Source organism: Aphelocoma coerulescens, unplaced genomic scaffold (assembly GCF_041296385.1).
Source record: "Aphelocoma coerulescens isolate FSJ_1873_10779 unplaced genomic scaffold, UR_Acoe_1.0 HiC_scaffold_75, whole genome shotgun sequence".
Classification (NCBI taxonomy): Eukaryota; Metazoa; Chordata; class Aves; order Passeriformes; family Corvidae; genus Aphelocoma; species Aphelocoma coerulescens.
Window position 1 is genome coordinate 1,255,320 of NW_027184061.1, and position 27,387 is coordinate 1,282,706.

The window sequence follows — 27,387 nt, forward strand, 5'->3', positions numbered from 1 at the left end:
CTTAAGGAAAACAAAGGACCTGGCCATAGGAGGAGGTGTGCATCTCTTCCACCTAAGTTTGTGGGCAGTCAGTTCCTGGCGTTTGGACGTAGAGAGAAAGAGGCTGCTTCTTCAGCTGCTTTCCTTCTACCAGAGAGACCCTGGGATCCCAAGCCCACCTTCCCTGCCCTGCTGGGAGCCAGGCTGTGGCTGCCCGCCCCCGCCGTTGCTTTGAGCCTTTGCTACTCTGTAGCCCCGCTCGCCCTGCCTGCCCAGACCCCAGGGGCTCCCACCACAGCTCCGGAATTCAATACATCTCATCTGACACCTGGGATTTGTGCTAATCCCTGCTGTTCCAGCCTGCTGTTCCCGAGGGTCCAGCTGGACACCGGGATTGGCTGCCCAGGGGGTTTTTGAAATCTTTGTTCCATCCCTTCCCGGGATCCCAGGCCGTCAGTGCCGCGTGCTCCCTGAGCTCGCTCCGGAGCTCCCCCTGCAGCCGCGGGGGAACCATCGCACCTGCCCTGCTCACCGGGAGCCGCCAGCGCCCCTGCCGGCTGCGAGCGGAACTGCACCCGAGGGGAAAGGGCCTGACAGCCGAGAAGGCTGGGGCTGGGTTTGTGATTGTTTGCTGTTACTGCCATAATTATTGCTGTTGGTTTGACTGGTTATACACATAAAAATACATAATAGTAAAGAACTGTTATTCCTGTTCCTCATACGTTTACCTATAAAGCTCCGTAATTTCAAAATTATAATAATTCAGAGGGAAGGGGATTGCAATTTTTTTTCCTTCCATTTCAGGAGAGACTCCTGCCTTCCTTGGCAGACACCTGTCTTTCAAACCAAGACACTGGGAGCAACTGGGACCACAGTGGGGGCAAATACAATCATACAGGAAGTGACTGGGTTCATACTGGAAGTGACTGGAGCCACACTGGACTCTTACTGAGAGTGAAAGCAACCATCCTGGGTGTGACTGGGAGCCACTGGGACAATGCTGCGGGCAACTGGGATCTAATTGGGAGTGACTGGGACCAGACTGAAAACACAGTGGGAGTGACTGTAAGCGACCGGGATGATGCTGGGAGTGACTGGGATCATAATGGGGGTGACTGGGAACCACTGCTGAGGCGGCGGCGGAGCTCGGAGGCGGCCCCAGCGCAGGTGGGAGCTGCGCTCGGCTCGGGGCTGGCTGCGGGCGGAGGGGGCGGCAGGGGGCTGGGGCGGGTTCGTTGTGCCGTGTGGGCGCCGTGTTCGCCCTGGCGTGAGGGCGCTGCGGGAGCGGCTGCCCGCGCTCTCCTTGCCGCTGCTGCCTCGGCAGGAGCCGGTGCCGGAGCAGCGCTGGCTCGTCCCGGCTGCTGTGGGTAGGACAGAGGTGGCTGCTCTGTCCCCGGGACTGTTCCTTGGAAGGTTCAGACTTCCCAATCTGCTCTCCAATATGCACACACCCGTTCTGTTCGTTTTAGTAGAACAAAGCAATATTAATAACTCCATTGAGACTTTGTTCTTCTTCTCTAAGTTCAGGAATTTGACATGGCCTTGGCTGAGCAGCAGTCCATGGCAATCAGTAACATTTTCTGGAAGTGATTGTTTCTTTCACTCCTTCCTACCTACAGCTCCCTGGCCCTATCTAAAGCAGACTCACGGGGTTTGTTTGTTTAAGTCACATTCACCTTATTCCTTTCCCCCCTCTCACTGCTGGAGCCCCTCCCCTGCTTGCGCTCGCAGGTGCCACCGAATGCGTGTCCTGGGATCGCATCTCCCCGCCCGCAGCCTCCAGCGCCCGCCCTGTCCCGGGCTGGCCCTGGGCTGGCGGCAGCGAGCCCGACAGAAACCAACGCCCGCGGGGCCACCGGGGCTCAGAGCCGTGCAAGGGACGCTTTGGTTTGCAGGGGTGGAAGGGCCTGGGCTCCTCCCCTGCCCTGTTTGACTTGGTTTAGGATTCAATATTTTGGCCGACGTGGGAGGGGAAAAAGGCGCGGTTTTTCTTCAGCACTGGGCGGGTTTTGTCCCTCGCATTTGGGCCTTCCCCGGGCCCCCTCTGGCCTCTTGCAGAACCAGTGGCATTTCCCACCCCACGCGGTTTGTAAACAAGAGTCGGCTGCAGTCGAGAAGGCTCCAGGCGCCTCCTTCCAGGCTGACTCTGCTGATGCTGAGGCTGCTCTGGGCTCTGCCGGGGCTCTGCTGGGGCTCAGCTCTGGGCAAGGCTGGGCCCGCTCTCCCCTCGCATTGCTCCGGGCAGCTGAGTCACGGGGGAACAAGGAAGGGACACGTCAAGGGACTTGAGGTTTAACAGAGCTTTTATTCAAAAAACTGCCATAACTACCAGGCTGTCCTAACCACCATAACTAACTAGCAGTGCTAACTACCGTAACTAACCACTTGTCCTAACTACTATAACGAAAAGCTGTCCCCAGGTGCTTCACATCCTCCGCTGCTCCTTCAATTGCTTTGCTGCAGCGATCAGAGGGCTCAGGCTGGAGAGAGGCTTGGCTGATGATAAAAATGGGTGCTGCCCAAAGGATGAAAAAGAAAGAAATCAACTGTTACTTTCCCAAGTCAAGCTCCTCACAGGCTCTGTTGCAACAGGACAAAGGGGAATGGTTTGAAACTCAGAAGAGGGAAGCAGGCTCAGATTAGATCTGAGGCAGAATTTTTTTATCAGAAGCGTGGGGAAACACTGGCAGAGGGTGCCCAGAGATGTGGGAGGTGCCTCCTCCCTGGAAACATCCAGGCTCAGGTCAGGCAGGGCTCGGGGCCACCTGATCTGCTTGAAGATGTCCCTGCTCCTTGCGGGGCACCTGGTCCAGATGACCTGCAAAGGACCCTGCCAAGCCAAACCAGGCGAGGATTCTGCTGGCTTTGCATGTGAAAAGCAGCGAGACTGGACACTATTGGAGGGGGCCCCATGAGAAAACCCCTCCCTCGCGCTGCTCTTTCCCCTGCAGCCGCTTCGCATCCACCTGCAGCAGCTCCTGGGCAGACCAGCGCCGCTCCTCGTCCGGCTCCAGGCTGCACTCCAGGAAGTCCCGCAGCAGAGCCGACAGGCACCTGGGCTCCTGCAGCTGCGGGGTCCCGTTCTGCCGGATCAGACAGCGAGCCTGCGCGGAAAGCAAACACTTCTGAAAAAGCTCTGCCAGCTTCCTTCACACCCACGAGTGCTCACAGCGACCCCGGTTTCTCAGCCCCAGTCTCCAGGGACACCTTCCACCCTGGCAGAGATGCTGCTCAGAGCTCATTCTTCTATGCCAACCAAAAAAGCCAGACGCTTCTGCAGCCACAGCCATTCCAACATCCAGATGATCTTGCCTTGAGAGCCAATGTCATTGGCTGACTTTGTTATTTGGAACCTCCATCAGAAACAGCCCATTTTGCTTCTCCAAATACGGACACCAGCTTTACAGGCCATTTGCAAGAGTCACTGCAGTCTGCCTGTGGTATTTCCAAGGATTCTTACATCAAATGCATCCCTGCAGTGCCACTGACACTCAAGTAAATGCATTCAAGATGTTCCGTCCCAGAAACTGCCAGGCAAGGAACCTGAGGTTTGGGTTGCTGAAAGCTCAGCCTTGGTGACATGGAGAAAGTAGCTTGGGCTAGGAAAGAAATATGTTAGACTATGGGGATGTTAAACAATCATCTTCATGTTTTAGACAAGTTTCCCAGTGAGAAGAGTCAGGGGGAGTTCATCTCGCAGAACCTCTTTCAGAAACTCCTTCAGAAAACTTGTTGAGTTTAGGTGTGGATTTTGGGGTTGGTCTGGGGTTTTCTGCAAGATTAGAGCTGATGCTCTGGCTTCATGTTTTCAGGTCATCCTCACAGACAGAAGAGCTGCAACAACTTAAAACTCAAAGCAAATTCTGGAGACTGCAGAATATTCATCTGTGCTCAGGCTCGAATCCTCTGGGAATTCCCTTCCTGATGGGCAGAGCCCTCCGGTTCCACCTCCTAGGGCAGGGTCCCTCTGTGCTCACAGGCCTCTGCAAACTCTGGGAAATTTGCCTCTTACCATGGCCGCCGTGTGCTCGAAGTAAGGAGGTTCTCCTTCCACCATCTCGATGGTCACAATGCCCAAGGACCAGATGTCCACCTTGGGGCCATAAGGAGAACTGGTCACAACCTCTGGGGCCATCCAGTGAGCAGTGCCCACCATGGAGCTGCACTGCTCCTGCTCAGGGCTCAGCTGAGCGCAGAGGCCAAAATCAGCTGAGGACAGAAACAAACACTGTCAAAGGCAGCTGGAATGAGGAAACCAAGCACAAAGATTGCCCACTCTCAGTCTGAGAATGCACTGCTGAATCCAGCTGGAAAAGTCCGCAGGGCTGTAGCCAAGGCAAGATGGAAGTGGACCCTTAAAGGAACCCTCAGCTTTCATGCAGTGGCTTTTAGTGATTCCCTTGAAGCTTCAGATTCCAACTCCTGCCCCTCTGCAAGGGCCACACCCAGAGCAAAGCCACTGCTGACACCCTGCTCCTCTCCTGAGCTCTCTGCATGGGGCAGCCGCTCTCAGCTGCCAGCAGGGGCCGGGCACCGCCACCAGCAGCACTTGTGGGGCTCTGGCCGTCACTGGGAAGCAGCCCCACACCCGCAGCCCGGGAGCGCCGTGCCTGACCAGGAACACCCACCCAGCTTGACAGAGCCGTCCGTTGCCAGAAGGATGTTGGAGCTCTTCAGATCTCTGTGGATCACCCGGTTTGAGTGGAGGAAATCCAGGCCCTGCAGACACTGAGAGAGAGCAAGAAACACGAGGGTGGAAATCCATGGCCAGAATACAGCACACAAGAAAGGACAGTTTAGAATTCTGCCAGCAGCAGCTTTGCTGTGACAGGCCAGGAGTGCAGTGCAGACAAGCTCCGGGCAAATGGTTCAAGGCAAAGCTGAGAACAGCAAATCAAATCAAAAAAGACAGAGAGTCCCACAACAGCAGGAAAGAGGACAAGAGCAGAGTGGAAGTGCAGTGACACTGGCAGGCCGTTCACTTCAGAGGCTCTTTCTTCTCCAGCTCATAAAAACAACACAGAAACAAAGCTCTGAGCATGGAGCCACTCCTCTTCTCAGGCCCTGCTTGGAAGGAGCATTGTGTCCAAGCCATGGCAAGCACGAGCAGGATCCCTCACCTCCCGACTGACAGCTGCCATCTCTCCTTCAGCCATGCGTGTCTGTCTGACAACGTCCTGCAAAGTTCCTCCATCCATGTATTCCATCACCAGCCAGAGATCTTCATCAACAAGGAAGCTGGAAGAGGCAAATAATGGCATGGAGATGAACGTGCACTGCTCAATTCCCCGATGGAAAAGCCTCGAGTGGAGTTTTGTTTCCAGGTCACTTGTAAATGAGGACAGAATCCGATGCAGAGACATTCCTGCCAGGCTGCACAGTCCTTGGGATCTGCACAGTCTAAAGGAGAAGGAGACGCCTGTGGAAAAGGAGAGGCCTTAGATGGCAAGCAAGTGAAAAATGCAGTTTAGCAGCAGCCCAGATCAATGTGGAACCACAACACTTGCCCCCAGCTGGTTCAGCATCTGAACTCAGCAGTTCCACCGTTCCCTCCAGAACAAGGCAACACAACTTCCAGAGTTATCCAGGGCAGGAGGCCGTGCAGATCTCAGGACAAAAGTGGTCAAGTGTTTGGAAAACCTTGCAGAAAGTCCCTTCAGAAACAGGCAAGGCCATTGCAAAAGGGGCACATGAGGCGTTTCTGGAAACAAGAACCTGGTCTTTCTGGCATCTGCAGCAATGGAAAAGAGTTGGGAAGGAGAAGCCAAGGGAAATAATGTCTGCCAGGGTCTATCAGCACTTGTTGTAAGATCCAGAAAATTGGGTCAGCTTGAAGGAAAAACCAAACCAAAGCAACAAAAGCACATGGAGGGCGTGAACTCACAGGCTGTTGTTTTGGGAAGCTACGGCCGGGTGAGGCTTTTTCAAAACAGGCTCCAGACTGCAGATGCCAGGAGAGATTAATGCAGGGCCCGTGCACGGGATAAGAGCTGAAGCACCCACCTGTCCAAAGAGCTGACAATGTTGGGGTTCTTCTTGTCCTTCAGGACCAGGATCTCATTCACAGCTCGTTCCCTGTTCTGCCCTCTGAGACTCATTTTCTTTATGGCCACCTGAAAGGACATTGCAGCCCTTGAACTGCAGGAGTCTGGGGCAGGAGGCCGCAGCAAACATGGAGCGAGTCTTTGTGGAGCGACGGAGCCGGGCTGTGCCAAACTGCCTTGGGATGGGACACCCGGGCTCAGCAAGTGACATTCCCACAGCCCATTTCTCTGCTCGCTGAGGGGCCGCTTACAGGACACAGGGCCAGAGACATTTGGCCTTGGAAGCTCTGCAGAAATGGGCCCTCAGCTCTCAGCCTCAAAGCTCTCACAGCATTCTCTGCACCTGCTGGCTTCTCAAACCGCCTTAGTTTACCACCACTCTCATTATCATTCAAACACATTTTGCAAGCAGGAAGTAATTCTGCTTCTGTGAAAACAGAGCAAAACAGCCGGGAACCCTTTAGCAATCCTGGGGGATTTGGTCATGATTTCAAACGCAACTGCTCTGTTTGGGATTGCACAACAGAGCAAACACGCACAAACATTGCTCAGATGATCCCTGTCACGGGCTGTCACTGACACCAGACCCAAACACAGCTGCAGCGTTTAGGAGAGAGCTTTGCTCTGCACATCCATCTTCTCATTCCTCTCCCTCTCTCTGGGAACAGCTGCAGTAGGACTAAAACCCCAAACTGATCCCAAGCAGGATCGCTCCTTCATTAGGTCTTGAGGTATCCTTTGAAGATGAAATACAGGATGGAAAAACTGCTAAACAGTGTTCCTGTCTGAGGCTGGGATGAAGATAAATTAGGCCTCAGCCTCCACCAGCTGATGCACTGATGTTTTCAGATATGAAGACCAAGCCAGCGTGTCCTGCTCTGACAGACACCGCTGCCCTCCTTGCATTCCTTTGGGCACTTCAGAAGGCTCAAGTCTGTCCCAGCCGTGCTCTGCAGGCTGACACTGCTGTGCCTTCAGAGGAACAGCCTGTGCAGGAAAGCTCTGCTGGCCCCCCAAAGCTGCAGCCACAGCTCCCAGCAGAGGGGAAAGCCCTCGAGAGCTGCCCGACGCGCTGGGCGTGGTGACACTGACCTCTCCTCCAGTGGCCCTGTCGAGTCCTTTATAAACGGTTCCGAAAGCCCTGGAGACAGAACAGCAGAGAAGAAAGAAGCAGCGCTTTAGGCCCTGGGAGTGAAAGCCAGCCCAGACAGGAGATCTCTGCTGCCTGCAGCGTTTACAAAACATCTGGGTGCATCGACCCTTCAAACAGCAGCGCAGCAGCCACCAGCCCTGTGCCACACAAGGTGTGCGAGAGAAAACTGAGGCCCAACACGAAGGAAAAGGGCTGGAGCAAATCCCAAATGTCCACACTGAATTACTTTAGTCCAAAACCTAGGGTGGGAGCAGGTGTCTAAAGAACTGGAAAAGAATGTATTTCATCCTTTTCCATTTCCTGCCTACGAGCTGCAGGATCCACAAGGGCCCTGCCATCAGGCAGCTGATGCATTTTCCCCCCCAGTGCAGCAGCTCTGTGTCTGTTACTGAATGTACGGGGCTTACTACCTGTGCTGAAAAGGGCACTTATTAGTTCATCTCTGGTTTCTGTTTCTAAACTGTTATGTTGATAATCCTGACCGGTGGATATTTTTGGAAGCAAAATATTTGAAAGGAATCTTCTTGAGAACTGTTTTCTGACAGTCACCAGATGGTGAGCTGCTCTTTCAGGTAATCAAATTCCAGGGACAGAAGATCTTCCAGGTCCTGATCCTTGCTGCAGGCAGGACACTGCCGGCCTCAGGGGCCTCTGACGGTGCCTTCTGACCACAGTTACCAATTCTGATCAGGACTGAGAGACAGCAGGATCGTGGCCCAGTGTCTGAAGCTGTTTGCAGCTTGCCTGGTTTCTCACTTGATCCTGCACCAGCAAATACCTGGCCCCTGCTTGTGCAGAAGTAACTGCCGTGCACTTACCCTTGGCCAACCTGCTCCAGTTCCAGGTATTTCTCGGCAGGCTCCCCCACGCTCACGGTGCTCCCTGAAAGAAACCACATGGAAGACGCTCCCTCCCAGATGGAGACCCCGCCTTGCAGCAGGGCCAAAATGCAGCCCCACTCCCTGGGGCCGGGAGCCCCTTGCTCTCAGCTGGGCAAGGACAATAAATGACTCTGTGACATTCAGCTGCACAGCAAGCCTGGGTGCAGCTGATGCTGAGACACACACGCAGCACCCTGCTCTGGCACACAGCAGCACAGCAGACGTACTCAGCTGCATCAGGCACCACTCCTCTCTGCCCTCTGGCTGCAGGGCTGTGCTGCTGTCAGAATGTTCAGCCCAGGATCCCGCAGCAGAGGGAGGTTCAGTGTCCTCTTCCCAACCAGAGGGAGGTTCCCCATCCTCTTCCCAAAATGCAGCAGGTTCCTGGTCTTCTTTCCAAGCCACGGGATGTTTGCTGTCCTCTTCCCATGCTGGGAGAATTGCAGCCTCCTCTTCCCAAATCACAGGATGTCCTCTGTCCTCGTCCCACGCTGGGAGATTTCCGTCGTCCTTGTCCCATGCCGCTGGAGCCTCGCTGTCCTCGTCCCACACCAGGTGATGTCCACCATCCTCGCCCCACACCACAGGAGCTTCACTGTTGTATTCCCAAACCGTGGGATGTTTGCCCTCATCTCCCGGGACAGAGGGAAGTTCACCATCATCCCCCAGAACAGCGGGAAGTTCACTGCTGTCTTCCTCCTCTTTGGCCTCCTCTTTGGAAGCACAGGGAGCCAGAGGAGGAGCTGATGCTGCTTTTGTGCCCTGTGGACAGATGATAGCGTGAGGGACGGGAAGTTCTATCTCAGTTATCGCCTTATTTATCCTCAGCTACACATCCAGCTGCACTAAGCAGAAATGGGATTCAGAGCTGTTCAAACTAGGAATGGGCTAAAGTCGACATTGCCACTTATTGCTGGGCATTCCATATTCCACCGTGGCTAAAGCCAGCAAGCAATCTTCTGCCTGCAAAACCAGACCTGCAGCTCTTCAAAAGCTCTTCAGCAGAGAAGGAGAAAAGTGCCAGGGATCCCTTTGCTGCTGCTGCTGCTGCTGCAAAGACACTGGCAGGAACTTTCCTTCAGCCTCCCAGGCTGGCGCTCGACTGCCACACGCCAAGCTCACAACTCTCTGCACAATTCTGACCACCAAAGGTTCCTTTCCCACTCACCGAAGGAGGAGCTGCTCGGGATCCACGCGTGAGGTGCCCTGCAACGGGACAGGCAACACGAACCAGATGCTGTTAGGAAAAACCTGCCCGTGGTGGGAACTCCCACGGAGCAAGGACACCCCGAGAGAGCATTTTGCTTCCACAACATCCCTCCAGGAGCCACAGTCCCTTCGCACAGCAAGCAAGAGAACAGCACAGAATCCTGGCCTGTGTCAGCTCTTGGCTGCAGCAGCCAACGCAGGGAGTTCCAGGCTCCGCTGGCACAGACTCTGCGCTTGAGGGAACAGAACCCCCCCGGCTCCATTGCAAATGCTGTGCACGCCCCGCTGGCTGCAGACACCCCCTTTTTCAGCTGCAGCTGCTGGCAGGAGCTCTCCCAAACCAACGGTGTCTTAATGGCAATTTGGTTACAAAGGCAGCTCAGTTCCAGTGGGAGAACAGAAAGCACACAGCGAGCCCGAAGGCACCGACGCTGCACCCAGGGAAAACCTCGACTTACGTGCCAAGTGGGCTAAAAAATACCCCGAATAAGCCACAGAGTACAGAGTGCAAACTGCAGCAACCGCTTGCTGGATCATTTTGGCCGTGCTGCACACGTCGCAGACTGTACCCCTGCAAGCACAGAAGGACACCCGGCAGGGGCTGGGCTGGCTGCTGAGAATGCCTCGGGCAGGAGGATCCTCCGGCAACCAGCGGGCGCCCAGAGCCGCTCTGGACACTGAGGGCTCCGTGCCCACAGCAACGGGAACACGGCGAGGACGCGGCAGCGTTCCCGTGACATCACAGCAGCAGCTCCCGCAAGAACCGCCTGGAAGGTTCTCCTCTGTCACAAAGGAGCACAAAGGATCCTCCCGGGGCACAGCCTGTTGCTCAAAGGATCCAAGAGGAACCCAGAAAATGCAGCAGACAAGGACAGCCCATAGCCAAGCCTGAACAACGAAATCAAAGCCATGCACTTATGCTCCGAATTAGGGGCGGGAGTAGCGAGGCTGCAGGGCTTCCCAAGGAGCCGGAGGCAGCCAACACGCAGGGCTGGGCAAGTCGGGCCGGGAGCAGCGGAGAGCTTTGTTTCCCTTCCCAGCTGAATGGCGGCTCGGGCCGGGCCCGTTCCAGGGCTGTTCCTCAGCTGCGGCTTTCCCCTCACGCAGCCCGGGGGGCGCTGGGAGCGCGGGGCGAGGCTGGGCCGTGTGCAGAGCCCGCCCCTCGCTGCGATTGGGCGGTGCTGCCGTCAGTCGTGGTTCTGGCGCGCTGATTGGTCGGAGCGGGGAGCAGCCCGGGCCCGGAGCCGCCGGCAGGGCGGCCGTGGCGCAGCAGAGGCGCCATTGGCGGAGCGTCTGTGCGGGCCCGGGAGCGGCGGCGGCGGCCGGAGCCCGGTGAGGCGGCGGCGGAGCTCGGAGGCGGCCCCAGCGCAGGTGGGAGCCGCGCTCGGTTCTGGCGGGGCTCGGCGCTGGCTGCGGGCGGAGGGGGCGGCAGGGGGCTGGGGCGGGTTCGTTGTGCCGTGTGGGCGCCGTGTTCGCCCTGGCGTGAGGGCGCTGCGGGAGCGGCTGCCCGCGCTCTCCTTGCCGCTGCTGCCTCGGCAGGAGCCGGTGCCGGAGCAGCGCTGGCTCGTCCCGGCTGCTGTGGGTAGGACAGAGGTGGCTGCCCCGTCGGCGGGAGTGTGCGGGAAAGTTCCCGTGGCCAGAGGTTTGTGTCCCCAGAGGAGCCGGAGGAGTCCTGTAAAAGGAACTTTATTCCTGGAGCAAGGGAGAGGCCACGGGGCATTTCCCGTGGGCTCTGTCCAAGTGTTGGAGGACGCAGCCTCCTTTTTATGCCGATTTCCGCGGCCGCATCTCCGTGTCCCTTTCCTCCTTGGCTGAGGTCCTTGGAAGGTACAGACTTCCCGATGCGCCTGCTGCATGTGCCCCTTAATGTGCACCCCCACTTTGTAGAACATCCGATATTCATGGCTCTGTGGAGTCCTTGTTCTTCTTCGGGAAGTTCAGGAATTTCGCAGGAGCTTGGCTGAGCCGCGGTTTCTGTCAGCTAGTAACACTTTTCTGAAATTTTATGGTTTCTCTTGTTACATCCTTACCTCCAAGTCCCTGGCCCTATCTCCAATGGGATTCACAGCATCTGTTTCTAAAGACACGTTCATTTTTTTCCTTTTAATCCCCCCTTCTTATTTTTTCAGTACTTTTCTTTACAAACTTTAAAAATGCCTTAATCTGTTTTTCCTGGGCCTTCTTTGGTTTTGGGATTATTCTCAGTGACCTCATTCTCTGTCCTTTTGTGGCCGTTTCTGGGTCAGGAGGCCTGGCTGCCACCTGCATGCCCTTGATCCCCTGCTGAATGAGCTGCACTGAGCAAGGTGTGGTGCATGGTAAAAAGATGAGACTTGCTATAGCACCTGAGAGGAGAAACAGCATTGGTTTAACCCATGGTCTGCCAGGGAACCACGAAAACGTGTCCCATTCCCATCCTTTCCACATTTGGAGCGGTACATGAGCTGCTTTCTTCTTTCCTTTGTTCTTGTTTCACCACTTTTCCTTGGCCATCTCTTTGACAAGGGCAGTTTGAGTAATTTAATTTTCCACAACCTCCTGGTCCTTCTGAGAGAGAATCTGATGCCATCCCAGGGTGAAATGTGGCGTTGCTCATAGGAGTGGATTGGTGGGTGAGAAGGTCAGGAGCTGGAGCTGTGTGCTTGGTTATGATTTGGGGGACAGCTTGTAATCTAATGATGCATTGAAATGATCACTGGGTTCTCTGGCACCTGGTATGAATTTGTTTGGGTTCCCAGGGGCTGCTCCATGGTGTTGTAGGATTTGTTCTGGTGGCCGTTCATCTTTTCCCCATTTTTGGGCACTCCCAGAAATGCCAGGGATGCATCAATTGACCACTTTTCTCTGATTAAATCATCACATCCTTGGATTCCCAAGTGATTTCGCTGACCTTGTGTCAGCAAAAGCAGCCCAGTGGTCAAACGCACCCTGTATAACCCAGACAGTGCCAGCAGATGTTGGAGTGGGGAGAGGGATGATTCCCCCCCGCTTTTGTGAGTGAAGTTCTCCCAACATTCTCCGTTTGCTGTTTTCCTTTGCAGCTTCAGGGATTTCTGTTGCAGAGTCCGAGATGCTCAGTGTGGGCTCTGCCTTTAGCGATGCAAATTCCATCTGTGCAGGGAGGCAGAGCTTGGGGTGAGGGGCAGAGGGAATCAGCCCAATTCCTCTGGCAGGCAAGGAGAGCCTGGGACATTGTGCACACTTCCCGCAGCAGAGTTAATTTGCATTTCTAAATCTCTTTTGCTGGCTGCTTGGAAGGAAGCTTCTCTTCCAGCTCAGCCATCCCAGGAGTTGCATGTGCCCCTCCCCTCTCCGCTCCTTTTTTTTTTTTTCCCCTTCATTTTTAAATGGTGTTTCATTAACTGTTAGTGAGTTAAAGGATCACCTTTAAAGCTCTTCCAGTTTTGCAACATGCAACCTAAAGGTGAACCTCGAAAAACCCATTCCAAAATTCTGCCATCACTAACAGCCACGAACACACATACACAGAAAAATCCAAAGCAATAAAGATTTTTCTACTTCTTCCCCTAAGTCTAAAAGTTGTTTCTCACACACCTGGCCCAAACCCAGCTGACAATGTCAGAGTAGGATTATGAAATAAAAAACATTTTAATTTTGTAGTCTTGTCACTGAAACTGCGGGAAGAACAAAAACTCTCCAAGAACCTTTTTAGTGTTCGAGGATCAAGGCATTACTTTATTCTGGCCAGGATGTGCAACAGAAATCATTTCATGCACACATAGCTCAGGTGTGCAGAGAAAATCATTCCATGGCACACGAGTTTTTCTCAATTTTTCCTCAACTTGATGCAGTCTAAACCCATAGAAATCCGTAGGTTTAATGTTCATTGGTTCCAAGTTGGGTAGTTCTTAGTATTTGGTTTCCTATTGGCCCCGGACTGCTTGGCCTCTGATGTTCATTAGGTCCACACTCCTTGATTTCCTTCTCAGCCTTTTCCAGAGCAGGGGTCTCCAGCTGTGCTGGGGGCAGTGTCTGGGGTAGCTGTTCCTTGATGTTTGCTGATGGGCGTTGATGTTTTGTTGATGGGCGTTATCTTTTGGGTATCTTTTGGGCTATTCCCAGTCTGTTGAGATGTTAAGCTCATCTCTGTTGAGTGGTGTAACATCCCTTAAGAAACACTTTAAAATTCCTTTCGCCAAGGCAGAGGCAAAGCAAGCCTGAGTAGAGAAATAAAATTTTAAAACACTTCTGAACTTGGTCTATTTTCCAGCAATCGAATCCCGCCCAGCCCAGAGTGTGAGTGTAACTGAGAGCCAGAGTGGAATTCTCCCGCTGTCTCCCGCAGCAGCTGTGGCGAGTGCAGGCACAGAAAGCTCTGAAGCTCGCCCGGTGCCAGCGAGGATTGGCCCCCAGTGCCTGGAGATGCCAGAGGAGGTGCCCAGCCAGACAATTTCAGCAGAGGATCTGTGGGCAGCCCCCGGGGCTTGCCCCGCTGTGGAGCCCTGGCTGCTGCTGCGGCCCCTTCTGTGCAGGGGCAGTGGCGGCCTGGCCTGCTCCTCCTGCAGCCGGGGAGTGCAAATCCGCGGGGCTTCCGAGAGCTTGAGGCGAGGCTGAGGGGTCCCCCCGTGTTCAGCTGTGCTGGCGGCTGTTTCTGTGCTCGGGGACACTTGGAATGGGCCACGCCCTTGGCCACCAGTGGTGCTTCTTTGCAGCCCTCAGGCAGGACCCGATGTCCTGGTTGGATGTTTGGGCAGCAAAGTCCCAAGGCAGGGTCTGTGCCAGCCAAGCTTCCTGTGGAAGAGATTTCAGAAGAGACAGGATTCTGGCCACAGACTGCTTGAAACAGACATCCCTTATCTCCACCCCCACTAGGTCGGGAATTCGCAGGGTGAGGAATTGCAAACGTCAATTCCAGGGGAGATAATTGAATATCTGCCCTGGGTCTGGCTCTCCTTCTTGCCAAAGCCAATGGCAGCAGCCGTACCCGTGGCATCTTGGTTTCTCTCAGCAGCTTCAGAAGGTGTTTCTTTATTTCCCCATTCATTCTTTCCACCCGACCCGAACTCTGGGGCTGCCAGGGCGTTTGGAGGTCCCACTGTGTTCCTAAAGCAGCCAGAACAGCCTGAAGGGTCATTCCTGTAAAATGAGTTCCCCTGTCTGAGTCCATTGCTTCCAAAATCTCATCTTTTGGAATTGTTTGTTCTAAACATGCCTTAAGAACTGATGCAGGGATTGCTGAAGCAGTTGGAAATGCTTCTGCCCCGCTGTGAGCTGCCATGCTGTTAGCAGAAGATATTGAAGCCTTCCTGCTCAGGGCATTTCAGTGCCAGGCTCTTCCAAGCACCCCCAGCTCGGCCCTTTGAGCTGAGCATGCGGGCGCTGAGCTGCGCTTTGTCTCCTTCCCTTTCCTTAAGAGCAGCGTGTCTTGTCACTCTTTTCCCTTCTGCTGCCCTTGAAGCCCCATCCCTAAACACCTTTTCTCCCTCAGGCCAGGGAATGTCTGGTAAATCTCTCCTAGGCAGGCTCTGGAGCTCTGTCACTTGACTGCAGCCATGGGTTTCTTGCCAGCCCCGTGTCCAGGGCCGTTCAAACAGGAGGCTGGGTTCAACCCTTGCCCTGTCCTCAACTCTGAATCCTCCTGTTCCATCCAACAAGTTTCATTCTGTAAGAACCCAGCGCTGCTCATCCATTTAGAGGCTCCTTTGGTTAACAAAGCTTTACCTTGATGCCGGGCTTGAACAATGAGAGATTCTGCTGCTGTCAGTTTTCAGGCCTCAGTTCCCATTAAAGCCGGGGCTGCACAATTCTGCAGACAATGAGGCCACTCTCTGGCCACTGGGTGAAACATTTGAGCCCAGGAATTCCTTTGGCATGGCCCTGTTTAACATCCACATGCAATTCAAATGGTTTTTCCCTGTGTGGGAGGGCCAGGGCAGGAGGCTCAGTTAATCTGCTTTTGAAGCCTTGAAAATTGTGCTTTCCTTCTGGTGTCCATGATGGGGTTTCTTGCCTGGCAGGAGAGGAGTGTTGTAGGGAGAGATGCCTGGCTCCAGAAGCGCTGCCTTTAGCAGGGACTCAGTAAGAGGCTGTAACCCCTTCCTTGCCTCCCTTGGAACAGGGTATTGCTTTTAGACACCACTTGTCCTGGATGCTCCAGAGGAATTTGGAGAGGCTCCATATCTGATTTTCCCTATTTCCCTGGGGCTGCCCACACTTCTGGGTTCCCTTCAGCAGAGGCCTTTGCAGACATTTGACACCAAGGTCCAGCAGCATTAGCCTCTGTATCTCCTTTGACAATGTTAATTTGTATTCCCGCTTTAGCCATCAAATCCCTTCCCAGTAAATTACAATCACAATTAGGAACAAACAGAAATTGATGCACTTCAAACCCATCCCCCACATCTACTGATAGTGGTTGAATAAAACACACCTGCTCATCTTTCCCACTTATTGCCTGAATAATCAAAGAACTTCTTGACAATTTCCCCCCTTAGGTCTCAGATTCGGAGTGGATTGAGAGGCCCCTGTGTCCATCAGGAGTGGCCTCATCTCGATCCAGACGCGCCCTGAATGTTCTCAAGGGCTCTGGTGCGGTGGGTCCCTGGTCTGCTGGGAGCTCTGCCAGCCCTGACAATCCATGTCCATGTGGGGTGGACTTGCTGGTGCTGAGGGTGCTGCTGTCTGTGCTTGCAGTGTCCTTCTGGCCTGCCGATGGACCCCTGATTCCTTGCCAGGGGCTGTTTGGGTGGGCTCTGCCGTGCCGAGGAGGGCAATGCCTGTGCCAGGTGCTTGTGGCCGCCGCCGTCCCCTGGGTGCTGGGGCCCCCTTGGGCCCTGCGGTTCATCCCTGGGGGGCTGTAGAAACTCTGCCATGGCCTTTGCCTTCACCTTGGCCTTTTGCTCATCCCTTCTTGCATTGCCCTGCTGAGCCTTTCTGGCCAAGTGCTGCAGGGGCTTCTTGTGCCTCTCCTGCAGCCCCCTCAGTGCCCGTGGGTGCTCATCCTCTGACAGCTGCTGAGCTTTCTGCAAAATCATTCGTTTCTCCAGTGACCCAAACAAGATCGATGAAGGAAAATCCTGATTCTTCCACATCCCGCAGCCTCCTGGGGGCCGGGGGCCACTGCCAGCCCTGCCCGGGGGGTGTTGGGGTCAGGCAGTGCCCGGCGCTGAGCCCCGGCTGCCCCACAGCCCCGGCCCGGCCCCACAGCTCCCCACAGGCCCCCAGCCCGTGCTGCCCTGTCCTGCTGCTCCCCACCACAGAGAAACACCCTGAAATACTGACCTCCTTGTTTCCCTGTCCTGGAAACCGGGGATACAAAGAGATGTAGCTGGCCCTGAGGATTAGAGGGTTTTGGCCCTTTTTGAGGGTAAGATCGGGAATGGTGCTGTAAACATTCCTATTCTCACTATTTTTCTCTTCCTCCTCTTTTCCATCTTCCTTTTCCTTTCTTACCACATAGATTCCTCCTGCTGCTGTTTGCCTTAACCATATTCCTGCACACTCCCTTCAACCAATCCCTTCCCAGCACACCAACACCATCCGTCCCCTGTTGCTGAGACCCCTTCTCGACTTCCCTTTTTACTCCTGCCAGGTGTTCATGTCCTTAATTAGCTCTGGGAGAATGTGCAAACTGCCTCAACATTGTCCCCTTTTGTTTGGGAAACGATGTCCATGGTTCTGTTCAGGCTTTGTTGTTGTTCTGGAAGTTGAGGAATTGAGCAGGAGCTTGGCTGAGCAGCAGTGTGTGTCAGTCAGTGCCATTTTGTGGAGCTGCTGGTTTGTGCTGTCACTTGCTTGTGTGCAAGTGCGTGTGGCTGTGTCCGAGCAGATTCAGAGCATGTGTTTGTAAGGAGCCGTTCCTGTTCTTCCTTCCATGGGGGTCTCCTGTGTGCCGGTTTCCTCAAATTTAGAAATACATCCTCTGAGAGAAGGCACAACCACCCCTCACCCACCAGGTTCAGGAAAAAATGAATTTTCCTCAAAGGAAACTGAAAGAGATAAAACCTATTTATTTAACAAACAAACATGGAAAGGATAATGATGCTAAATAATAAAACCTCTTGATCTGCTGAGAGAAACCTGGGAAAATTTCAGAGTCCTTCCGTAGATCTCTCTCTCCCCCTCCTTGGAGCTGGGACAGGGTGGTGGGCCCACCTCCAGGGCCAAGGCCTCTATGGAAAGTCCTCCCAATGTATTCTGATGTTGAAACTGTCCAGCAGAGAGAAAAGGGAAAAAAGAAAAAAGTCCCAGAAAAAACAAACATTCAAAAAACTGAGGAAAAAAACTGCTGAAAGGTGGCTGGAAAGAAAAGCAAGCCAGGTGCTTCCCTTCCCTCTTGCTCTCCTGCCGCAGCTGAAAAAGTAATCTCTATCTCTCTGTGACCTTGAACAAGCTGCAAACTGCTTTGGGAAGTTTTGCTCAGTTTTTCCTTCCCCCTCTCAGAGGGCATAGAAAGTGTCTTGGGGTGACCTTATGATGTGTATCCCATATCGCTGCCTATGCCCAGAAATTAATTTTTTGTGCCTTTCTGTGCCTCTAAACTGGGCCTGAGAGGGGGAAGGAAAAAAAAACTGACCAAAACTTTCTCAAAGCAGTTTGCAGCTTGTTCAAGGTCACATAAAGATAGGAGGTTGTTTTTTTTTCCCCAGCTGCGGCAGGGGAGCGAGGAAGCACCCGGCTTGCTGTGTTCCAGTCAGCTTTTGGCCAGTTGTTTTCAGTTTCTGGTTCTCCGGAGAGAGAGACTGAGAGTTGGACTTTGCTTTTCCTTCTCTAGAATTCTGGATTTTCTCCCTTTGCTACTGCACTGCTTTCAACCTCAGAGCACATCGGGAGGACTTTCCACCGGGCACAGAGGGCCTGGCCCTGGGCCAAGCCCCAGCTCCGAGGAGACCAAAGGGAGGACTCTAACGCTTTCCCAGGTTTTTCCTCCACAGCGAAAGATTTTACCATTTAACCTCATTTTCCTTTCCCGTGTGTTTGTTAAATAAATAGTTTTATCTTCTTCACTTTCCTTCGAGGAAAATTTTTTTTTTCCCGAACCTGGTGGGGGAGGGGTGGTTGTGCCTTCTCTCAGAGGATATATTTCTAAATTTGGCCAAACCGGTACAGAAAGGCACAAGAATTAATTTCTGGGCAGAGGGCAGCGATATGGGATACACATCATAAAGTCACCCCAAGACGGGGGGGTTTTGACACTCCCAGACCCCCAAAATTCCAGGAAAAGGGGGGTTGAGCACTCCCAGAGCCTCAAAAAGGTGGAAAAAAGGAGTTTGAGTACCCTCAGTCTCTAAAACTCCTGGGATCAGGGGGGGTCTGGGCACTCTCAGCACCCTCCAAAATCCTGGGAACAGGGCAGTTGAGGAAAACCCAGAGCCCTAAAATCATGGGAAAAGAGGAGTTTGGCTACTGCAAACACCCGGTTGCGTTAAACTCTGAAATCCCACAGAAAAAGGCCCCCCAAAAGAGCTCCCACCTCACCCTCCACTGGTGCATCCACACCGGGGAGAGGCCCTGTGAGTGTCCCGAGTGCAGGAAGAGCTTCTCCAGCAGCTCAGCCTTGACCCAACACCAAGGGAGGCACCGCTAAGGGAAGCCCTGCGAGTGCCCCGAGTGCGGGAAGAGCTTCGTGCGCTGCTCCAGCTCCATCCCCCATGGGAGGATCGGCGTTGGATGATCCCCAGTGACCCCCGTGGGGCAGAGCCCTGGTGACCCCCGTTCCGGGTGATCCGCGCTGCGTGGGGGGAAGGTGTTGGAGAGATTTCTTTGCCTTCTCCTTGTGCTGCTGGGATTTGGTTGGGAATAAATTCCCTCCCTGTGCCCAGGCTGGCTCTGTTGTGCCCATGCCGGGGCTCGGGGCGGGATCTCTCCCAGTCCTTCTCTCAGCTCCTGGGCCTTTCCTTGTATTTCCTGTCCCTGTGCAGTAGCAGAGGGCAGGGACAGAGCGGTTTTGGTGTCTCCCGGCATCCAGGCAGGGCCAGCCCAGCCCCGGGGGTTGTGAGGGGCTTGTGGGGGTCCCCCGTTTGCGGGATGTCCCCGCTGGAGGAGGGTGTGCCCCCCATTGCTGCTGCCCCAGCCCTCAGGCAGCGCTCAGCCAAGCAGAGAATGCCCTCAGCTGAGGCCTCATTTTTGGCACAGCTGAGCCCCTGGACATCTTCATCCCCATCTTGGAGTGCACCTGAGCTCCTGGATATCTGGGACTGAGCAACTCCAGGAGTTAAAATGCTGGAAAAGGGGATTTGGGGCACTGCCACCACTGAAAATCCCAGGAACAGGGGGGTTGGGGAACACATAAAGCCCAAAATCCAGGGAACCAGAGGGGTTAGGGAACACCAAAACCCCCGAAATCCTGGAAGAAGATGAGTTTGGGCATCCTCAACCTCCCAAAATCCTGGAAAAAGAGGATGTGGGAACATCCAGTTCCCCAAATCCTGGACATAGGGGGGTTTTTAGACTCCCAGACCCCCGAAATGTCAGGAAAAGGAGGGTTTGAGCACTCCCAGACCCCAAAGTGGTGGAAAAGGAGGAGTTTGAGTACTGTCAGTCTCTAAAAATCCTGGAATCGGGGGGGGGGAGGGCACTCCCAGCACCCTCCAAAATCCTGGGAACAGGGCAGTTGAGGAAAACCCAGAGCCCTAAAATCATGGGAAAAGAGGAGTTTGGCCACTGCAAACCCCAAAAATTGCGGGAAAGGAGAACAACCCTGAAAAAACAGGAGATTGGGACAACGCCCTTCCCCCAAAAAATCCCCAGATGATGAGGAAGGAGCGGGAGAAGGGCCCGGAGAGAGGAGGAGAAGGAGGCGGGATTAGGAAGGAGGAGGAGCGGGAGGAGAGATGGAGGAGGAGGCGGGGGAGGTGGAGCCGGAGGAAGAGGAGCGAGAGAGGCAGAGGAGGAGCAGGAAGAGGAAAAGCAGCAGGGGAAGCGCGGGGTCGGAGCCCGCTCTGTCCGCTGCAGCCCCGGGAGCATCCCGCAGGTGAGCGGGGAGGGGGAGCTCGCCCCAAATCTCTCGGGGGCTCTGTAAGAGACGGTCCGAAGATCCCTCATCTGCCTCACGATCATCGCCAGGGACAGAGACTGAACACAGGAGGCCTGGCCTGGCTGAGGTGGAGTGTCTGGAAATTGATGCAGGTCACAATGGACTGCGCCGTTCTCGCTGCCCAGGCGGGAAGGACTGCGCTGAAGCGGAAAGGAATGACCTGTCCTGTACACCTGTCCTGTACCTGCTTCCCAAAGCAACGGGCCCCATAACAACGGCTGTAGGTTTCCCCAGCTCTTGGCCAGCTGCCCCTTGCTTCTGAAAAGGGCTGTAAAGGGACTTTCTAAATTAACCGAGACGAGATCTCCCCACGGAAAGAAGACAAATCTATTGGCAGGAGACCACGAGGACTTCGTCTCATCCGTTGGTAGCTATTCCCCCCCACCCCCTTCCTCTCTACTCTTTTTACTTTGTTTTCTTTATCTCTCTCCCTTTCTCTCCTCTATCACATTACCGTGCTGTGGGCACTTAATAAAGGTGCACTGTTCTGATTAAAACTGAAATCCCTTGTGTCCTTTTACACTCTGAGATCGATAAATGAACCATCACAACCCCTGCTTGTATTAGCAGATCGTGACGGGGTCCCCAGGCGGCGTTTTCTCTTGGGGGGTGTTTGGAGCTCACAGCTTCTGGAATGGAGCCCCAAATCTCTTTGTGGGTCCCTGGGAGGGTTTCATTTTGGGGCAGAGGAGGGGGGGCAATGTTTGGATCCTGCAGGTCCCCAAAGCTGAGCCGCAAATGCCCCTTCGGGGGATATTTTGGGGGCTCCATCCCGGTGCGAGGGTGGGAGGGGGAAATCGGTCTTGGGGCCTCCCAGGAGAGTGGTGGAGGGGAACACCGGGAGCCCCAGGGTGGGGTGAGGGGAGAGGGGCGATCCCGGAGCTGCGGGACCCCCAGCAGCCTGGAGATGGGGTGAGCCTGGATAAGGGGGGACCCCTGGGATTGCTGTAAGCCTGGAGCAGAGAATCAGGGGAGAAGGGACCCCTGGGACCCCCAAAATCCCTGGATCATCCCTGAGCGGGACCCCAGAGAGGGGAGAACCCCAGGAGCCACGGGACCCCGATGAGGCCAGGGAAAGGAGAGCCCCAGAACACCAAAGTGGAGAGATCAGAGAGGGGGAAGTGCTGAGAGGGTTTTTTGGGCTGAATTGTGGTGGTTTGGGGTTTTTATGGACGCAAAAGCCCTGGAGACTCCCAGAGATGGACCTGGGCAGAAGGAACCCCCAGCCCACGGCGCTCACCCCTTTTTTCTCCCCCCAAACCAGGATTTGTCATTCCCAAGGCGTGGCTGAATGGAGGAGGAGGAAAAGCCCCGGAGATGCGGCACGAGGAGGGGCTGCAAACGCAGCCCAGAGAGATCCAAGGAGGAAAGAGCCCCCCTGTGCCGGGAAGGCGGCCGGAAATCCAGGCGGAGCTCAGAGCTGGGGGAGAAGCCTCAGGGTGGAGAGAAGCCCCACAAGTGCTTGGAGTGTGGGAAGGGCTTCAGATGGAACTTCAGGCTGAGGGAACACCAGAGGATCCATACTGGGGAGAAGCCCTATAAATGTGGGGAATGTGGGAAGAGCTTCAGCCAGAGCTCCCACCTGGTCAGCCACCAAAGGATCCACACTGGGGAGAGGCCCTATGAGTGTGGGAAATGTGGGGTGGGCTTCAGAGACAGCTCCCAGCTCAGGGAACACCAGAGGATCCACACTGGGGAAAAGCCCTATGAGTGTGGGAAATGTGGGAAGAGCTTCAGGCAGAGGCCCCACCTGATGAAACACCAGGTGATCCACACCTTGGGACGACCACATGAGTGTGGGGAATGTGGGAAGGGCTTCTGGTGGAGCTACAACCTGATTGAACATCAGATGATCCACACCGGGGAGAGGCCCTATGAGTGTTCTGAGTGTGGGAAGAGGTTTCAGACCAGCTCCACTCTCCTTGTGCACCAGCGGATTCACACAGAAGAGAGGCCCTTCCGTTGCCCCGACTGTGGGAAGGGCTTCAAGCAAAGCTCCAGTCTCATCAGCCACCAGCGCATCCACACCGGGGAGAGGCCCTACGAGTGTCCCCAGTGTGGGAAGAGCTTCTCACAGGGCTCTGCCTTGACCCAACACCAACAGAGGCACCGCTAAGGGAAATTCCGTGCGCTGCTCCAGCTCCATCCCCCGTGGGAGGATTGGCGTTGGATGATCCCCAGTGACCCCCGTGGGGCAGAGCCCTGGTGACCCCCGTTCCGGGTGATCCGCGCTGGGTGGGGGGAAGGTGTTGGAGAGATTTCTTTGCCTTCTCCTTGTGCTGCTGGGATTTGGTTGGGAATAAATTCCCTCCCTGTGCCCAGGCTGGCTCTGTTGTGCCCATGCCGGGGCTCGGGGCGGGATCTCTCCCAGTCCTTCTCTCAGCTCCTGGGCCTTTCCTTGTATTTGCTGTCCCTGTGCAGTAGCAGAGGGCAGGGACAGAGCGGTTTTGGTGTCTCCCGGCATCCAGGCAGGGCCAGCCCAGCCCCGGGGGTTGTGAGGGGCTTGTGGGGGTCCCCCGTTTACGGGATATCCCCGCTGGAGGAGGGTGTCCCCCCCCCTTGCTGCAGCCCCAGCCCTCAGGCAGCGGTCAGCCGAGCAGAGAATGCTCTCAGCTGGGGCCTCGTTTTTGGGCAAAGCTGAGCCCCTGGACATCTCCATCCCCATTTTGGGGTGCAGCTGAGCTCCTGGATACCTGGGTCCCCAGTTTTGGGGCTCTATTGTGCTTGCACAGCCTGGTTTTGGTAGCGGGGTTGGGTCAGAGGTGGCTTCTGAGAGAAGGATCTGGAAGCTTTCTCCATGTCTGGCAGAGCCAATCCCTGGCAGCTCCAAAGATGGAGGTGCCGGATGCAGAGATGCCCCCACAGTCCCTGGGAAGGAGGAAGGAGGGGGGGGAGGGTGTTTTTAAGGGTCGTCTTTTCCTTCTCATTCTCCTGCTGTTATTTTTTTGGTGTCATCAATTTAATTAGTATCTCTAATTAGAGCCTGTTGTGCCCGTGCCGGTGTTTGCTGAGGGATCTCTCCCGGTCCTTATCCCCAGCCAGGAACCCTCGGTTCCATTTTCTCTCCCCTGTGCGGCTGCGGGGGGCAGGGACAGAGTGGCTTTGGTGGGTGCCTGGCACCGGGCCAGCGTCACCCCAGGCCATGGGCACCCCTGAGATCCCGCGTCCCTGGGGACACATTTCTGGGCACAACTGAGCTCCCACCTGCCCCGCATCTCGAGGTTCCCCCTCCAAAAAACCCCACCGCGAGGCTGCAGCGTCCCTAAAGCCCCTCAGCCAATCAAAATCGTGGCCAGCGCTGGCCATGGGGCGAGTGGTGGCAGCTGGGGCCGTACTGGTGGCACTGGTGGTGCTGGGAGCCCCCCCGACTGCGGGCGTGGAGCTCTCAGGTGAGGGGGGAGGGCGGGACACGATGGGAAAGGGGGGGAGAAGGGGAAAAAGGGGTGATGGGACCCCTAAAATGAGTGAGAGCTGGAGGGGACCCTCAAAGGAAGAGCAGGAGGGGGCTGAAGAGAGGGGGAGAAACGGGTGGGAGGGGCTGGGAAAGTGGGGAAAAGTGGAGGATGGGACCCGAAAACTGAGCGGGAGTGGGCTGGGGATTGGGGGATTGTGGGGGAAAAGGGTGGAAAGGGTGAAAAGGGGGGAATGGGAGTCCAAAACTCCTCTGGGGAGCGGCTGGAAATGGTGGGAGAGGGGATGTGAAATAGGGAGAAGGGTGGAAAAGAGGAAGTCAGAGCACGGGCAGGAGGGTCCCGTGGCGGCACAGGGGCTGCGGAGCGGGGATCCGGGGTGGCTCCCGGAGCTCTGGGCGTGCTGGGGGCTGCAGGGGGGCACCCCCTGAGCTGTGTCCCACACACACAGGGGTGTTCCAGGGGATGATGAAGTCCGAGTGTCACTTCATTAAGGGCACCGAGCGGGTGCAGAGGAGCATCTGACAGCGGGAGCAGCAACTGCACTCGCCAGCGATGTGGGGCTGTTTGTGGGGGACAGCCCGTGTGGGGAGAAACAGGCGCAGTGCTGGAACAGCCATCCAGCCAGACTGGGGTACAAACGGGCTCTGGCGGACAGGCTCTGCCGGCACCACCGCGACATCGTTGCCCCGTTGCTCGCGGCCCGCAGAGGTGCAGAACGTCGGGCAGAGCGAGTCCCCTCGGGCCCTGCCCTGGGGATGAGCCTGGAGCCCCTCAGCCCCCCTGGTGCCCATCCCCGGGGCCTCTTGTCCTTCCAGGTTCCCCTGAGGTGTCCCAGTCCCTCCCAGTCCCTCCCAGTCCATCCCAGTCCATCCCAGTCTCTCCCAGTGCCCCCGCGCGTGACCATCCCAGCCCTGCGTGGCGCTGACGCCCCTCAGCCAATCAGAGCGCGTCTCTCTGATGACTCATCAGTTGCCAGGCAGACCCGCAGCGCCGAGTGCCCCGTGCTGGACTCGGCCTCCCAGTGCCGCGCGCTCCATTCCCAGTCGCTCCCAGTGCCCTCCCAGTGCCTCCCCAGTGCTCTCAGTCCACTCCCCTCTCACGAGGGCAGCTCACTTCTCTCAGAACACCCCAACCCAAAGCTGTCTGTGCTTCTAGGCCGATCTCTTGTCCTGTTTTTCGGTGTTGGGCATTCCATCAAGAGCCACCCTTCTTTTTAACCTTGGCAAAGGGGCTGGGAGAGGGTTTGGGGGATCCTCGCAGGGCAGGGAGCAACTGGGATGGGGTTTGTGGAGTCCTGGAGGGGATGAGAGTGGGTTTGGCATGTGCTGGAATGTTTAACAGCGTTCTGGACAGATTGGGGATGAAAAAAAGAGGGGTTTAGGGGGTCCTGATGGCTCTCTGGGGGCTTTTTGGAGAGGTCCTGACCCCTGTGGACCCCCGACAGATGCCAGCGGACACTGCCCGCAGCAAGATTCTGACGGGGATTGGGGACTTCGTGTTGGGCTTCATCTTCCTGGCGCTGGGGCTCGGCTTTCACTTCCTCGAGAAGGTGATGGGGGGTCCCGGGGATCGCATCCCCCCTCCCCCAGAGCGTGTGTGCCCCCCCGGGGCCCCCCAGCCCGGTGTCACCCCCTTTGCTCTGCCCACAGAGCTCCTGAGCCGCCGGCGGCCGCAGCCCCTCCCCGTGGCCTCGGGCCCGGCCGGGACCCCCCGCTCCATCCCCGCGCTGATTTTGGGGGGGGGTCGTGTGTCCCCCCCAGCCCCACTTTCACTCTGCCCCCACCCGGCTTCTCCCAGTGTTCCAAATAAAGCGTCCCAGTTCGGCCCGGTCCCGTTTATTGGGGTAGTGGGGAGGGACTCTGGGGAACCCCGCAGGGAAGCCGAGATCGGGGGAGCAAAACCGGCCCCAGGATGGATCAGGAATGGGGCCCCTCATTTTTCCCCCCCGTGTCACCCTGCTCTGGGTGCTGGGAGCCCCCGGCTGCGGGCGAGGAGCTCTTGGGTGAGTGGGGAGGGGTGCAGGGACGATGGGAAAGGTGTCTGAGAGGGGGATAAGGGCCGGGGGGACAGCAGGAAAGGGCTTCCCATGAGAGTCCCTTTGTTTCCCCATCACTTGATCTCTTGAGCTCCCAACCTGCTGTGGGGTGCTGGGGGCTGCTGGAGGGGGGCACCCCCTGACCTGTCTCCCACACAGGTGTGTTCCATTCCTGGGGAAAAGCCCACTGGCACTTCCTTGATGACAACAACTGGGTGAAGTTCATGGACAGGAACATCTACAACTGGGAGCAGTTTGGGCACAGGGGATACCCCAAAATTTGGAGGTGGGATGGAGTTGTTTTGAGGTGGAATTGAGCCGTTTGCAGTGGGATGGAGTCGCTGTGAGGCGCCTTCGATCCCTCTCGGCTTTTGGGGTGCAGAGCTGTGAGGGACTGAAATGTTCCGGGTTAGTGGCTCAAACCATTGGCCACCGGCAGCAGCAGCGGGGCCTTTGCTGGCCGTGGGCACAGGGAGCGCCCGGGGGCACAGGGGGGGAACACCCAGCCCGGAGGGGCCGAGCCGGGCCTGGAGCCAGGGAAGGGCAGAGGCCGATGGGAAGCAGATCCGGCCAGGTGGGACAGGGCTTTGGAGCAGGGCAGCGCCCTCCCTTACACAACTGGCCCAGCTCTGGGAACCCGCCCGGGGCAGGCCCGGGACATGCACACAGAGGGCTGGAGGTTGCCATCCCTTCGCATGGGCCATGCCTGGCTCAGCTGCGCTGCCGGGAGGGGCAGGGCCATGTCTTAGAAGGGGCCATAAACCATCAGAGCCCCCAAAGTGCCCCGGGATCCACAGTGTGACATCGGACACTGCAAAACTCCCCCGCAGGAGGTACCTGGGTGTTCACCCAAACCTGAACCTGTATTAACCCACCGAACTTGGAGTTTCCGGGGCTTCCCCAGCCCCCACGGGATCCAGCCTGGGACCATCACTTACACCAAGGACAGTGACATTGGAACAACCAAAACCAAAAGTTTTGTTGCTGATCCAGGGCTGCTGACTGTGTATCCTTCTACTCTCATACTTTCTTTGCCCTTACACGTTTCCTAAGTGTTACTTTTATGCTTTTAATATTACTGGAGGTGGTAACCAAAAGGGCTCCAAACCCCTTCACACAGCAACCAAACTGTTCTGAAATAAACCCCACAGAGATATATTTATGAACACAGATCTTTCACTGTTGTTTCACTCTCATCTGCCCCAGGGGAGCCGTGAACCAGACCCTGGGTCACCCTCGCCTTCAGGGGCGGGGCGGAACAGGAGCCGGACACGGGGGAAGCTTCTGGAAGCTGCTCAAGGAAGCCACCCCTGGAGGCCCCCTATTTCCAAAGCCTGGCCATGCAAACCCAGGACACTGGATCCAAACATGGATCACTCAGGAGGCACCAGGGCTCTGCCTGTCGTGGTTTGACGCAGCTGAGAGTCAAGCACACGAAATGTGTTATTTTTCATAAGGGGAAAATAAGAAAATATTGAGGAAAACTAGAGGCCTGCGAGGCAGAACAGGTTCAAACTTAAACAGTTGCTGTACAAAGAAAAAGTTTATTACCAACAGAATTAAAAGTAAAAAGAATTAACAAGAAATTCAAGCAAACCTCCCCTCTCTTCCAGCACTTCCCTCCTTTTACCCAACTCGCAAAAGGAAGCAGAACATGGGATTTTAGTCAGTGTTGCA

General features: G+C 55.8%; 2 protein-coding genes, 1 long non-coding RNA gene and 2 pseudogenes across 3 annotated transcripts; 3 read left to right on the top strand and 2 right to left on the bottom strand.

The window, feature by feature from the left end:
• LOC138102437 (uncharacterized) overlaps nt 1-23,545 on the top strand; it is a 705,988-nt pseudogene extending 682,443 nt beyond the window's left edge.
• Nucleotides 1-27,387, bottom strand: part of LOC138102438 (zinc finger protein 850-like) — a 385,524-nt pseudogene that overhangs the window by 72,916 nt on the left and 285,221 nt on the right.
• LOC138102412 (serine/threonine-protein kinase PAK 2-like) lies at nt 2,405-4,200 on the bottom strand. The gene is made up of 3 exons (XM_069000121.1): nt 3,992-4,200; nt 2,946-3,083; nt 2,405-2,494 (listed from the first exon to the last, which is right to left on the bottom strand). Exons 1-3 carry the CDS (start codon nt 4,133-4,135, stop codon nt 2,405-2,407), a joined length of 372 nt encoding a protein of 123 aa, XP_068856222.1. The 5' UTR covers nt 4,136-4,200.
• LOC138102456 (uncharacterized) lies at nt 16,259-20,765 on the top strand. Its single transcript, XR_011147423.1, has 2 exons — nt 16,259-20,199; nt 20,292-20,765. It is a non-coding gene; the product is annotated as an uncharacterized lncRNA (long non-coding RNA).
• LOC138102413 (class II histocompatibility antigen, B-L beta chain-like) lies at nt 23,567-26,441 on the top strand. Its single transcript, XM_069000123.1, has 4 exons — nt 23,567-23,651; nt 24,168-24,490; nt 25,057-25,224; nt 25,870-26,441. Exons 1-4 carry the CDS (start codon nt 23,567-23,569, stop codon nt 25,927-25,929), a joined length of 636 nt encoding a protein of 211 aa, XP_068856224.1. The 3' UTR covers nt 25,930-26,441.